This window comes from Xenopus laevis, chromosome 3L (assembly GCF_017654675.1).
Source record: "Xenopus laevis strain J_2021 chromosome 3L, Xenopus_laevis_v10.1, whole genome shotgun sequence".
Classification (NCBI taxonomy): domain Eukaryota; kingdom Metazoa; phylum Chordata; class Amphibia; order Anura; family Pipidae; genus Xenopus; species Xenopus laevis.
The window spans coordinates 55,682,141-55,695,752 of record NC_054375.1 but is presented as its reverse complement, the minus strand read 5'-3'; the positions used below and the strand labels follow the sequence as shown (position 1 = coordinate 55,695,752).

General features: G+C 36.0%; 1 protein-coding gene across 2 annotated transcripts; it reads left to right on the top strand.

The window, feature by feature from the left end:
- Positions 1–33: 33 nt before the first annotated feature.
- On the top strand, positions 34–12,794 carry depdc4.L (DEP domain containing 4 L homeolog). 2 transcript variants are annotated; one of them, XM_041586257.1, is made up of 10 exons: positions 34–58; positions 209–316; positions 2,174–2,552; positions 4,390–4,538; positions 5,115–5,295; positions 5,810–6,036; positions 6,737–6,879; positions 8,057–8,182; positions 9,525–9,603; positions 10,744–12,794. In XM_041586257.1, exons 2-10 carry the CDS (start codon positions 247–249, stop codon positions 10,914–10,916), a joined length of 1,527 nt encoding a protein of 508 aa, XP_041442191.1. In that variant the 5' UTR covers positions 34–58; positions 209–246; the 3' UTR covers positions 10,917–12,794. The 2 variants fall into 2 exon arrangements, with proteins under 2 accessions (XP_041442191.1, XP_018107791.1); XM_018252302.2 differs by lacking the exon at positions 34–58 and having other exon boundaries at positions 96–316.
- The last annotated feature ends 818 nt before the right edge of the window (positions 12,795–13,612 follow it).

Sequence of the window (13,612 nt, the reverse complement as noted above, 5' to 3'; positions counted from 1 at the left end):
AGGCTTGACTGGGCATGGCCTGTGTGGGACACAGTATAAGCGTAGCAAGAGCTAGTCTGTTAGTATAGTATACAGTTATAACTGCTTATGGTTCTTGTATTTTTAGGCTATTTTTTGTCTTTTGATATATATTGCCTTTTTTCATTAAACATGTACGTGCCCGGTTTGATCATGGCGACTTCCGCCCTTGACTGGTGACGTTTTAAAGCAAAGCGTTCTGGGAGTGAGGGATGTGACTTGTCGGGTATGGCGGCAGAATTGACTTCCAGGTTTCGCCGGATCCGCAGTATGGGAGAGCTCAGAGCTCGCAGGAGAGGTAAAGTGACTGTCCTACGCGCTGGGAGATAAGAGCTAGGTTTTTGGAGCTCTGTGAGAAGGACATACGTTGGATGCTCCTCGTTCTTAGATTTATTTTGCTATTAATTAGATATTTAGTGGCATGGAACGGAAAGTTGCAATAATATGGGGCTATATATACAGCTCAACTTCTAAAAGTGCACTTCTTTACCTTTTGTCAAACCCCCTAGTTATCAGTGTGAATCAAAATATTAGACATAATATTCTTTAGGGAGCCATAAACAGCTGCTTTCTATTATGCACACACTCCTGTCAAACTCCTGCCCCTCAGACACTGAGCAGAGGCTGAGTTTTGTCAGTGTGGTTTTGCTCACTTACTAATTATTACTACGGTTATTGTTTCATACAATAAACCAGATCTTATGGTACAAATACGCCCCCTTGAACAGGTGTCACATATTTAGAGTGTTCGTCACACACATTCCGATATTGATTGTACGATTTAATGCCATGATCTAAAACTAACATTCAGATTTAAACTGTAGGTAGGCTTTTCTAAAAAAAATAAAAAAGAACGGCCTTCTTATATATTTTTTCCCTATTAATAACATTGGGATCAACCATCAGTTTCTACCAGCCAGGCCAGGATTCAAGTTAGGAAAAATAACATATCGGAGGATGTTCTTGCCATTTAATTGACAGACCACAATCGTACGACAGTTATGTCCCAGTGTCAGTCACCCATGGATATTGTCAGATACATGCAAAGATACATTTTCTAACCTGTCCGATCAACTAAATGACCGATTGTATGAAAATCGTTGGGACAATTATTTGGAGCCTGCACACAGTCCAATAATCAAATATAACTTTGCTTTGTATGATTATATCTGTGCATCTATGACGGGGGTGAAGAATTGCTGTCTGAGTTTGTTGCACAATTTTATGCCTATTTTGTCATGGAGGAAAGCTCACGCATTTTTACATGAGCCCCTTGACAATTACAACCCTGCATTAACTGTAAATTTACTATGAAAAGTGATGACCCTTTTCTTTCCTGCGTTGTTATAAACATTAGAGCCTATTGTTTAAGGACAAGGAAACCCCAGTTGCCAATATGTTCGGCATCCCCCCTGTAAATCCACCAGGGAAAACAGTAATGCAGTTCCATGTGCCATTTTACTTACCTTTCCAAGGCATCTCCAGTGCACACTTAGAGGAATATTTATTAAGGGTCGATTTGAAAATTCGAATTCTCAATTTTTTTTTTTTTTTTTTTATGGCTCAAAATTCGAATTGTGATTTATCATGCTCCTGCCCTTTAAAAACATGAATTTGACTATTCCCCACCTAAAACCTGCCGAGTTCATGTATAAGTCAATGGGAGAGGTCCTTCCTGACATACTTGGTTTTTTTTTTGGTTTTTTTTTGGAGAAAAAGACTTGTCAATGGGAGAGGTCCAGGCATCAATTTGGACAAGTTACTAGCCTTCTTGACATTCTAGTTTTTTTCCGGAGAAAAAGACTTGAATCGAGTTTAGTCTAATTTGATTCAAGTTTTCAAGTCGGTAAAATTATTGCGAGTTTTAGATATTTGATTTTCTTATTCAATAACCCCCTCCCAATTTAAAGGAGTTTGAAAAATGCAATTTAAAATTCGACCTTTGATAAATGTGCCTCTTAGATTCACACCGTTGAGCGTGAGTTTGTCTGCTGAAGGCCAGCTGAAAAAGGTACTTGCATTTTTTCTACAGGCCTGTTTGGGGAAAAAGTATGAATTGGATTCACTATGGAATGCCTCAAATATTGACATCCCTAGTTTCTGAATTTACATAATTGAAATACTTATTTCTGGAGTTTTTTTTTTTTTTTTTTAGGCTGTGTGGGACCGTTCCAAGCCACCCAGTTATGGAACAGCATCATTCATGCTTTGAAAACTCAAGTGGAAGTCAAGAGCCGACGTCAGCATCTAAGAACATATCATAACTGCTTTACTGGTTCTGATGCAGTGGATGTGGTGCTTTGCCATCTTATGCAGAATATGTTTTTAAGCAGCCTTGACCTTTCCCGGACTAAAGGAATCCAGCTTTGCCAAGCTCTTATGGATCATAAAATATTTGAGCCTCTTAATGTCAAAGTGTTTAAAACGGAAACAGAACAAGTGTTTGAGGACAGCAATAATCATTTTTATAGGTTTATAGAATCTAAAGGTCCTGTTGAGTTGTTAGCTGGAGAAAAAGTGAAGAGACGATCCAGGTATAGTTTGTGTATCTGTAGGTTAGTGGAACATTCCTTTTAAAGCCAGTGATTACCTTGCAATTGTAAGATGGTGACACATAGAAACTGGACTTCATTGTTCCAGAAAGATTAATGTTAATGATCTTATGCCTTGCTGAGGTTAAAGGGCAACTAAAGTCTAAAATAGAATAATGTTAGAAATGCTGTATTATGTATACTAAATATAAACATGAACTTACTGCACCAGCAGCCTAATAAGACAAATGATTTATGCTTTCAAAGTTGGCGCAGGGGGCTGTCATCTTTTAACTTTGTTAGACATTTCTGCAATATCAAGACTCGCACATGCTCAGTGTGGTCTGGGCTTCAGTTGGGAGGTTAAGCTTAGGGATCGTCATAAATTATCAAAACAGCACAAGTCAAATAATATCTGCCATAGCAGCCAATACAGCAAGACTGATTAATAATCATAATATAGAGACTGCACTGCGTCTCTGGATACAAATCTCTACAGGGAATCCAACAATGCTGCTCGAGTTCTGGGAAGTAAGGTGGGGGTGCTCCCCCTGCCATTTGAAAGTATGATCGTTTACCTGCACAGCAGTTGGGGACCATCTGACAATTCCTATCAACAGCAGTAAAAGAAGGGGGAATTGCACTGCATACAGTCAGGTTTATGATAAAAACTGTAGACATCTTTAAAGTATATTGGAGATCTTTTTCATTAAAGAAAGTAAAAATGGGATTTTATATTTTTGCTTTTACATGCCCTTTAACCTATTACTCATTGCATCTCTGAGTTGGTTACGTCCACATAGAGCAGGAGGATATTCTGTACCAACATTTTTCATGCTTTTTTTAGTTCTTGGATTATTTGTCTTCTTCCCTTTGCTCTTTCCATCTTTCAAATGGGGTATCAGCAGCCAAAAACTGTTGTTAAGACTTTTTAATCTTATCTCTATTGTTACTTTGTATTGTTTACTATTCAGACCCTCTATTCCTGTTCCAGCCCCTTATTCAAACCACTGTCTGTTTGCTAGTGTAAATTAGACCCTAGCAACCAGACACCGTTTACCCCATTTTACGTTCTTTCAAGAGACCATAAATAATTATGTAAAATCCGGGAAAATGTAAAAACAGGGAACTATATTAAGCATTTTATGTTGGTGGGACCACAACGGTGTTAAATTATGCAAAACTTTAAAATAGGGGTATGTAAAATTGAGGCTTCACTTTAGCTCTTAAAACTGTAGAGCTGCAGAACGAAATAGTAAATAATTAAAAAATTATACAAAATGAAGACTAGCTGCAAATCTCCTCAGATTATCACTATGTAGAAAATATCAGAAATTAATTTAAAAGATAAACTACTCATTTAAATATTCCAGAAACCATTGCACGTCTATATATTTTGTGGCAGTAGTAATCTTCATGTTAATAATTTGTTAAACTTAGAATATGAGACTTGTCAGGCAAGATTCACACATTGTATCATGGGAGAGTTAGTTGGGGTGGGTGGTGCCTTTTACATTTTTAAGCAGGTATCACACAAGGTTATTGGAAAAACATTGTATTGGGGCAGATTTGATGCACTTATGTATTTAGTCGGGGTGCTAATTAAAATGGGAACATGAATTGGTCCAAGTGATTTTACACTTTAAACGAATAAATACCTGATTTTTGTTATGTTAAAAATGCCATGTTACATTCTCTTGACACATTACTAAAACATAAGTCAAGATTGTGCCACCAAATAAATAAATACTCTGTATATTGTTCACAACAGTTTCATGCAGTTATCCTGTTTTGCCTATACATGCTTAAATTCACTGGCCTATGTTTTATATTGACACAGATCTGGCTATGCATCAACAATAAGCAACCCAAGGGCTCTGGACACTGAAAATGAAAAGCTACACCAGTTACTTAACTGCATCTGTGAGCATCCCAATGCCAACTTGAATCCGACACTTACTAAACCAGTCCATGCCATTTCACAGAAAGGTAACATGAGCCAGGCAGCAGATTGTAGATATTGTTTTTAAAAACCTATTGAATATACATTTTAAGGACATGTTGAGAGCATACTAATCTAATGGTAAAATATATTATACAAAACACAAAATGTACAAAAACACATTTTTAGACTGGTTCACCTTCAAATAAAGTTATGTAGTTGAGTTCTCCACTTGTGTGGTGTAGGTACTGTATACAGTTATTAGTAAGTGTTTCAGAAGACATTAAATAGCTGAAGAAAAGTAATATAGCTTTATAGTTTCATATTCAGCTCAAATCATTTTGAATCAGCCTAGTATTGATTAATCTTCACAGATCAGTGTTTATATGGGATGACTTACCATCCACTTACTGAACACCAAAATTCAAAATAAAATGCATTGGAACACCATATGACTTAAAAGAATTTCTAGCAAAAATGATTCCTCAAGGTATATTATGTTGGTTTATACGGATACAGGACAGCTGTACTTTACATTTGTATTTATAGTACATATATCTGTAAATTTAGTGTATTTTTAGAAGATTTTTTTTCACTAATTTCCTTGTCTGTTTTATCTAAAGATACAGAAAATATATGGAAACAGCAGATTATTTTGCGACTTCTTCAGTTAATAGAGATTCCAATGCTGGAAGACATTTTTGAGTCACCAGTTAAAACTGATCAGAAGAAAAACTTTAGTGATCTTATTGTTTCCAATACATTTCTTGACAGAGAGATTCTTCAGACACTTAATTTGCCTAAGTAAGTTTCTCCTTTTTTTTCTTCTTTATTTATTACAGCTTTGGTCTGCTCAAGTATTGTAACAAACATGTTAACCAGCAACACACACATGCAGATTATATTAGGAGTATTTGCCAGTTCTCTCCAAATTCATTCTAAATATCTACCTGTGAGTGTGCTAATTTCATTTCATTAGCATGGGCTTTGGGCATGGCTAAATATTGCCACAGGCTGTGTAAGCAGTTGTATCCTCAGTAATACAGTTTTTCAGGCAGCCACAAAATCGTTAGCGCTCTTGAACAATTTCACACACCATTAATTTGGCTGCCATTTTTACTATATGTTTGTGTGTGGGTTAAGGAGAATTAAAAACAGACATAATGTGGCTGTGATAATAGGTACTGCTGAACCCCAATTTAGGATAGGGACTGGGTGATTGTGAAATTTTTGAAAACACTGTTGCTGTGATCTTCTTTTTAACCTATTGTGTGTCCTGAATCCAGCTACTAATTTAGCAAAAATATTTTCCTTTTAGACTGGACAGATGGCTTATCACTGCTGTTGATTGCTTAGAGTATTTTCCAGATCAACAGATAGTTATGCTAGCTCAACAGCTGCCCCATAGCAGTAACCTTAACGAAGACATCGACTTGTGTAAGAAAATGCTATTTGACCTTATTGCAAAATACTACACACAAGAGAGAGAAGCGTTTCTGAACAGTCTTCATCTGAATTTTCTCATGGGAATCATTGAACTTTTAGGTAGGAAGTTTATCATTTTTTTTAGAAAAGTATTTTAAAAGTTCATTGATCTTTTATGTGGAAAGATATTTTTACTTGCCCCAACACGTGGCATTAGGATGAATGAAATCCATCGCCAAAGGCAATGTGAATACCTGAATGTGCAAGAACCTATGTTTGTCAGGTGATCCTTGTAAATGTTTTAATACAGCTGCAAAAATACTGATCTGTGTCGTGCAGGCAACTAAAATCAGTGATGCATATAGGGAGATGGCCGCATTTTGCCCAACACAATTTGTTCTAATGGGAGACATTAACCCTTTGTACAAAAAGTGATACTGACACATGCATCTAAATACTCCAAACCTGTTCTATGGATGTATTATTGATTGTGCTCTAAAACATGAAGATAAGTTAATTTCAGGCAGACTTTCTGTGACTGACAGCCTTCTCATTATGTGGGTTGGATGTCCCCTTACCCCCCATGGGAACTTTTGGGCAGAGCAATCAATGGAACTGATATTTTCATCTTCCTTGAAGGGTGTTGACATAACTGTTTGTGTATTGCTTGTGTAATCTAGAGAGCTTGTGCTAACACATATATTTTGTGAAAGTACTATGGCACTATACAATAAAAAATAGCAATAAGTGTGTAGAAGCAGATTAATAATTTATAGTTTGTATAGAAGTCTTACATGTCCTTAATGGCTTTCCATTGCAGAGTGTGGGAAACAAGCCCAAGCCTTAGAAGCTGTACAGCTTTACTTAAAATTGCTAGTTCCAAAAGCAAAGGAAGAGCTTCGCAGACTGCTGACATTCATGGCAGTGGCATCTGAACTTGATAGCTACAAGGTGCACAAGCAGGTATAAATGAGAAATCTTGCTAATTTCAAATCATTACCTTGGTTTTAACTAAGGGACACTTTGTTTACTCTTACACTTTTTTTTTTTAATCAATGTTTAGTGACAAACATATTGTATACATGTTGGGCTTAAAGGGGTTGTTCGCCTTTGAGTTAACTTTTAGTATGATGTAGAGAGCGAGACAATTTGCAATTAGTTTTCATTTTTTGTTATTTGTGGTTTTTGAAATATTTTAGCTTTTTATTTAGCAGCTCTCTAGTTTGCAATTTCAGCAATCTGGTTGCTAGGTTATAAGTTAACCTAGCAACCATGCCCTGATTTGAACAAGAGACCAGAATATGAATAGGAGAGACCTGAATACAAGGATGAGTAATAAAAAGTAGCAATAACAATACATTTGTAGCCTTACAGAGCATTTGTTTTTAGATGGGGTCAGTGACCCTCATTTGAAATCTGGAAAGAGAAGAAAAAGGAAAATATATAAAAAAAACTATTAAAAATAAATAATGAAGACCAACTGAAAAGTTGCTTAGAATTAGCTGTTCGATAACATACTGAAAGGTGAACCACCCCTTTAAAGGAAAACTATAACCCTGAATAATGTAGGTCTCTATATATAATGCATAAAACAGCTAATATTTAAAACCCTGCTTTATCTAAATAAACCGGTAAAGGGTGCTGGTATTTGAGCATGAACCTGAATGAACAAGAGAATTTTACTTTACTTTTCAAATTGGGGGGGGGGGGGGGAGCATTGCAAGCAATGAAGAAATAGGGGCTAGTTGATACTGAAATTTGTTCATGCATCTGAAGGTGCTGGTAGAAGTGCAACACAACATAGTCTGGGACGTAGAAAATAATGAAACTTGAGTGTATCTGATTGATACAAAATGTTGTTTTTTAATACAGCCTAAAAAATATTTTGTTCTGAATTAGGGGTAGGTTAAAAAATGTTACCTCGGGCTTGACAAGCAATAAAAGCAGCTCCTACTCTCATGTATAAATCCAAATGCCATAAAAAAATTATGTTCTGGGCTGCCATACTAAACTGTCTATTTAAGCCAGTGAAATATTCATTAAAAACAAACCATACTAAAGATTTCTATGTTTTATCAGTTCAAAACTTTTTTTCTTTAATTCATTTTAAAAATCTTTTTCCTTTTTTTTATTTTTCTAGTTTGATAATAAAATGGTAGTTGTCAGGACATTTACCAAAGTCCTTGTTCAAAACACAACAATACCAAAACAGCAGTGTGAGGACTTTACAACATTTCTTTTGGAAAATTACACGGAGATCTTTAAGGTAAATATAAAATACAGATTATAGCTACATTTAGTTATTAAACATGTTATTGCTGTACAGATGCTTAGTTTTATTACCTAAAAAATACCTTTAGTATTTTACATTTTACCACCATGGGGAGCTTCTGGCTGCATTTCTGGAGGCACAGTTCTTCACCGCTAAAAGGCTGTGGTGAGTTCGTGCTGGTACAGAATCCCAAAACACAGTTTAGCATTTGAAGCCTAATTTATTGCTAACTTTAGTTCTCCTTTCATTAAATGCATAATAATATTTCTGGAATCACATGTAAATGCTGTTATTTGTAGTGATGGGTGATTCGCCAAAAATGTGTGAAATTCGGCGTAATGCATTTTTCACCCATTAGCGTTGTGGGCGTCATTTTCCTGGAAAAATTTAAAAAATCCAGCAACGAGCTTCCATTGCACATAATAATCCATACTGAAACACAGTGCACTAGCATCATCCTCAATTTGGCAACTTTCCAAGGTTAATTCCTGAGGTTTATTAGACATCCTGTAAGGGCTCTTACTGACGAGCAGTTGAAGCTGCGCTCCCCTGTGTTCCGTTTTTATGCAGTCAGCCTCAGGGGAACGCAGGAATAGATGCATTTAGCTTTTTTTCAATGAGGCTGTACTCGCACAGTCGTGTGTAGGCGCAGAACGCAGGTTGAGACACAACATGCTGCATTTTTCCTGCATTCAGCGCCTACACACGCCTGAAAAAAGCTAAATGCGTTTATTCCTGCGCTCCCCTGCGGCTGAACGCATAAAAACGGAACGCAGGGGAGCGCAGCTTCAACCACTCGTTAGTAAGAGCCCTAAAGCTGGCCATAGATGTGCAGATTTTCTTCTCTTCCATAACAATAGTTTGTTGTAATTTACTGATCTACAACTAACCATTCAGATGTAGATGGGAAGATTACAACAAACGATAGTCGTAAAAGAACTAACCATTCAGATGAAATAAAGCAGTAAAAAACAAATCCGACTGTTCTGGCCATGAACTGACAGGCAGCAATCATACGAAAGTTATGTGCAACAAATAGTAGTGACTGTCACTCATGGATATTGTCAGATAGGCAATACATGTAGAGATATTATCGTTAGCGACCGAAATCTTCTTACCTGTCCAATCGACTGAATGATTGATCGCCATGGTACGAAAAATGTCGGGATGAACCACACACGGTCAGAAAATCGTACGAATCTTCGTTTCGCATTACTTTATCTTTGCATGGCACAGGCACCTTTTCCTTTTAGCTTTATTTTTAAATAGTGAAACACCCAGTAATGCATGTTTAACAGTCATTTTATGTTCTGTGTTTAAAAACATTATCATGCAGACACCAATTATTTTGTTGGACCTTGTTAGTACCAAACTAAGAAGCTTGCATAACGGGATGGATCCAGACACCATTTCAGGTATGCATGTAGTTACTTGTTTAAAACTAGTCATCTAAAATGATACTTCTTATAGAATTCTTCTCCAAACTATAGATGTGTAGCTGTTTTCAATGGGGTTAGATAACATTGGGAGTATTTTGTATTCTGTGAGGCTTGTTGGTAAACTTGTTATTCCTAATACATGATTGCAAATGAGAATCTGACACAATAGAAGGCAGATTACATAGTCAGATTTGAAGCAGGCATCACATACTTTATGCTGGACATTGCAACCACGCCCCTAATTAACTTCAGAATGTCAGAGTTAATTACTGATGACATATAAGGACGATGTATAATCTTTGTACTGTGCTATGGAATATTTTGACACATTATAAGTTATCTGCTATTTTATATAGCACTGACTCATTTATGTAGCATGTTCCAGAGATAACATATCATTCACTGCTTTAGTGGAATTTTCAGCGCACTGTCCCTATGACATTTACTCAAAATAGGGCAATCTTATTAGTAGCCAGTTGGCCTCCCTGTAATATTTTAGAGAGTAGGAGTATACTAGAGTATCCAGAAGAAATCCTCACTGACACAGGGAGAAGATAGGTATTCTTTACTCATAGTGCCCAAGATGAAATCAAACTCAGTCCCCGAGCACAAGTGCTACTCATTGAGCAACTTTGCTGTCCATAAAATAATTTCACATCTTATATTTTAAAGGGGAACTATCGTGAAAATGAAAATTTAATATAAGCTTCATCAGAAAGCTTTCTAAATACAAACAATTAAATATTCTGCATAGTTTCTGAAGTAATCAAGTTTATCTTCCCTCTTTCAGCATCTGTTTCTCTTCATTCTCTCTTCATGCAGGAGTTGGATGTTAAAATATTGGATTTGGTGCATCCCTAATTATTTCAGAAACAATGCACAATTTTAAATTGATTATATTTAGAAATTTTCTTATTTCAAGATGCCGAAGCTTATATTAAATTTTCATTTTCGCAATAGTTTCCTTTTAAGTTGCCATCAGAGCAATGTTGGCTTGACAAGCCTATTTGAGTTTCCATCTTTTTAGAACCTGATCACAATTTAGATATAGGGTAAAGGTATCTATGAACGTTTACCTTACAGAAGCACACAATCTAAATACCTCTGTCATTACAGGTTTTACATTTTGTCAGCAATGGACTCCTGAGGAGTATGACAAACTGCAACATCATTACACCGCCTGTGAGCTGCAGCAGTTAAAAGAGGAGATTGGAAGAAACTCTGCAATTCCAGAGAAGAAAAAGAAAAAAATTCTAAAAGAATTCCACAAATATCACCCTTCAGCTTAACAGTAACCATCCAATGACCTGAGTATGGTCCTGCTTTGAGCTACTTGTCTTCCTTGGTGCCACATTTACAGCCTTCAAGCAGTTCTGATCTACCACTCTTAGCAACTCCCATGACTGTTGAAGATGTAGTTTAGTATCGGAAAATACAAAAGGCTGACATTGTGCCTCCTGGCTGCAGAATTTGGGATATATTTCTGCAGTGGCTCATGTGCTGATTTTTCCTAGAAAACAAATGTATTTTTGCATTACTAAAGAACTCCATTCAAGCTGCCTAAATCTATCTATCTATCTATCTATCTATATTTTGGAAAACTGATTTTATTCTTAATGAACATGCCTGAATTTATTTGAAAACTGATGCAATACACTGAAAAACGATTTTCAGGCTGCTTACACTGGACAAGAACGGACAACTGGACTTAATTATTTGAGATGTAGTATATATTGTGAATTCTACAGTGCTTAATAATCATAACACTGTCTAAAATAATAATTTATCATAGTTGAAGGGTGTGTTGTATATTATTATGTTGCCCATGGCAACTGGCACAATTATCACAATCCATTGAATGCCATTTCATTTTTTAAAAAAAAAATAGATTGAAGCTCTTTTTTAACATGGTTCAGAATACATGATTTGTATGGTGGTATGAAATGAACTTTGCCCCAGTGGAAAATGGTGTTGGATTAGCTGTGCATAGTTTACTTATTTATAGTATGTTGCCTTAGTTGCTACTGATTAATCAGCTGGCACCGATTAATGAGTAGAATATTGTGCAAATATCAATTAACACTGTTAGCCAAAATACACTAATTTAATTTATATCTCTTTTGCACAGTTACTTAGGGCCCTTACACACAGGATTTTAAATGTCTGTTAGTCTCTCTGTAAGGGCCCTTAGACATAAATCAATCGCACACAAAATTAAACTCGGTTTGTAAGGGCCCTTTTTGTTTACAGATTAAATGCAATTTTTAGGGATTATGTGCAAGTATGTAATTTGTAGAATATTGAGCATGTATCAAAAGTTACATAGCTGGGCCAAATGAAACTAATTTATTTTAGATGGGTTTTTTTGCACAATTATTTAGACGCAGTGATTTTTGTTTACAAATTAATTATAGTTTTAGGGCTTATGTGGAAATAAAGTGCTTTTTTATTTTTTTAGAAATTTTCTTTTTGAATGACTGAGAAATGTAATGATTTAATTATTGAAATATAATTTACGCATTTGTGACAACACTTCTATGTGTATGTGTCCTGAATCCTTTCTAAATTCTAGTGTTCTGAATACTGCTAGCCTTGAGAGAAAAAATGTGCAAGCCAGTTATCTTTCCTAGTTCTATCACTGATTAATTTTCATTGGGCCTAGCTAATAGTTTATATTTTAGGATACCTTTAAAGTGTCAAGAATACATCCAATAAATAGATTTTGGGTAATACTTGGGTTTACCCAAGCACTAGAGAGGTATGAGTAGTAGGCACTTGGGTATATTTATCAAAGAGTGACGTTAGAGGTCTCCACAGTCCTCTAAAGGGAAGTTCTGTCACTCTCCATTCATTTCTGTGGGAGTATTTATTAATGGGTGGAAGTGAAAGTCCATCCTTTAATTAATAAATACGCCTTTCAAAATACCATAGAATTTCACTCTAGAGGACAGTAGCAATCTCTAACCACTTTTTGATAAATATACCCCATAGTATTTGCTGGAAGCATTTATATAGTTATTAGCATGTGAAAGGTACACCAGTGCATGTAATACTTTGGGATGTGTAAACATTTATGGATAATTTTTGTAGGTTGTGATCGAATGAAAACTGTTGTGTATTAAAAGTAGGGGGGGTGTATGGATGCTGGGTTTTTATTTGGAGGGGTTGAACTTGATGGACTTTGTCTTTTTTCAACCCAATTTAACTATGTAACTATGAATGAAATTATTGTAAGAAGCAATGCCTGCTCATAATGTTGTCAAATTAAAAAAAAAAAAAAAGCTTTATCTTAGCATGTATAATCCTTTTGCCCTGATTATTGCTGGCATGAATACTTTGCCTGTCACCCAGCTATTTACTTTGGTACAAGTGGCATATAAAGTTCCTCTCCTATTTATATTCCAGTCTATTATTAAAATCAATGCATTTCTCCTAGGGTAATTTGGACCCTAACATTCAAAATGCTAATTTGCTAATATTGCAGACTAGAGAGCTGCTGAATAAAAAGCATATTATAAATTAAAAATCTGGCCTATAGACGAGGAGTAGTGCACAGGTGCCATCTCAATTCACAGACACAAAGTTTTCTGGCACATGCACAGTTGCAGATACTCCAGGACCAGGATTGTCTTTAACTGTGCATTCTATAGCATGCAAGCAATCATCCAGCAATTTAGTAGTAGGTGCTTACTTTTCAAGGGGTGACTTTGTCAGCTTGAAAAAAGGACCGGGAGGTCCGAAATGTTGCTGTGCCAGATGTAAAGTGAAATAAAGGCGGTTTTATTACTACTTGGGAGTGCTGCAATTCTATATGGATTTAAATTGTGCATTCACCAGCAAGTTCCCAAATTATTAGTGGCCCATGTACAGTGTCCATTGACGTGGTCCTCTACAAAACAGCGTTATGATTTCATCATTTTGTGAGCCTCGAGGTTGACATATCGGGGAATATCCTCTCGGGCAACTTTGCGGTGGATCTTTAAAG

Bases quoted from the DNA above. Each gene is read 5' to 3' on its own strand.
- depdc4.L (XM_041586257.1), top strand. From the start codon at position 247: ATGGCGGCAGAATTGACTTCCAGGTTTCGCCGGATCCGCAGTATGGGA. The intron at 317-2,173 runs GTAAAGTGACTG...TTTTTTTTTTAG, and splicing joins GCTCAGAGCTCGCAGGAGAG to GCTGTGTGGGACCGTTCCAA. The intron at 2,553-4,389 runs GTATAGTTTGTG...ATATTGACACAG, and splicing joins AAAGTGAAGAGACGATCCAG to ATCTGGCTATGCATCAACAA.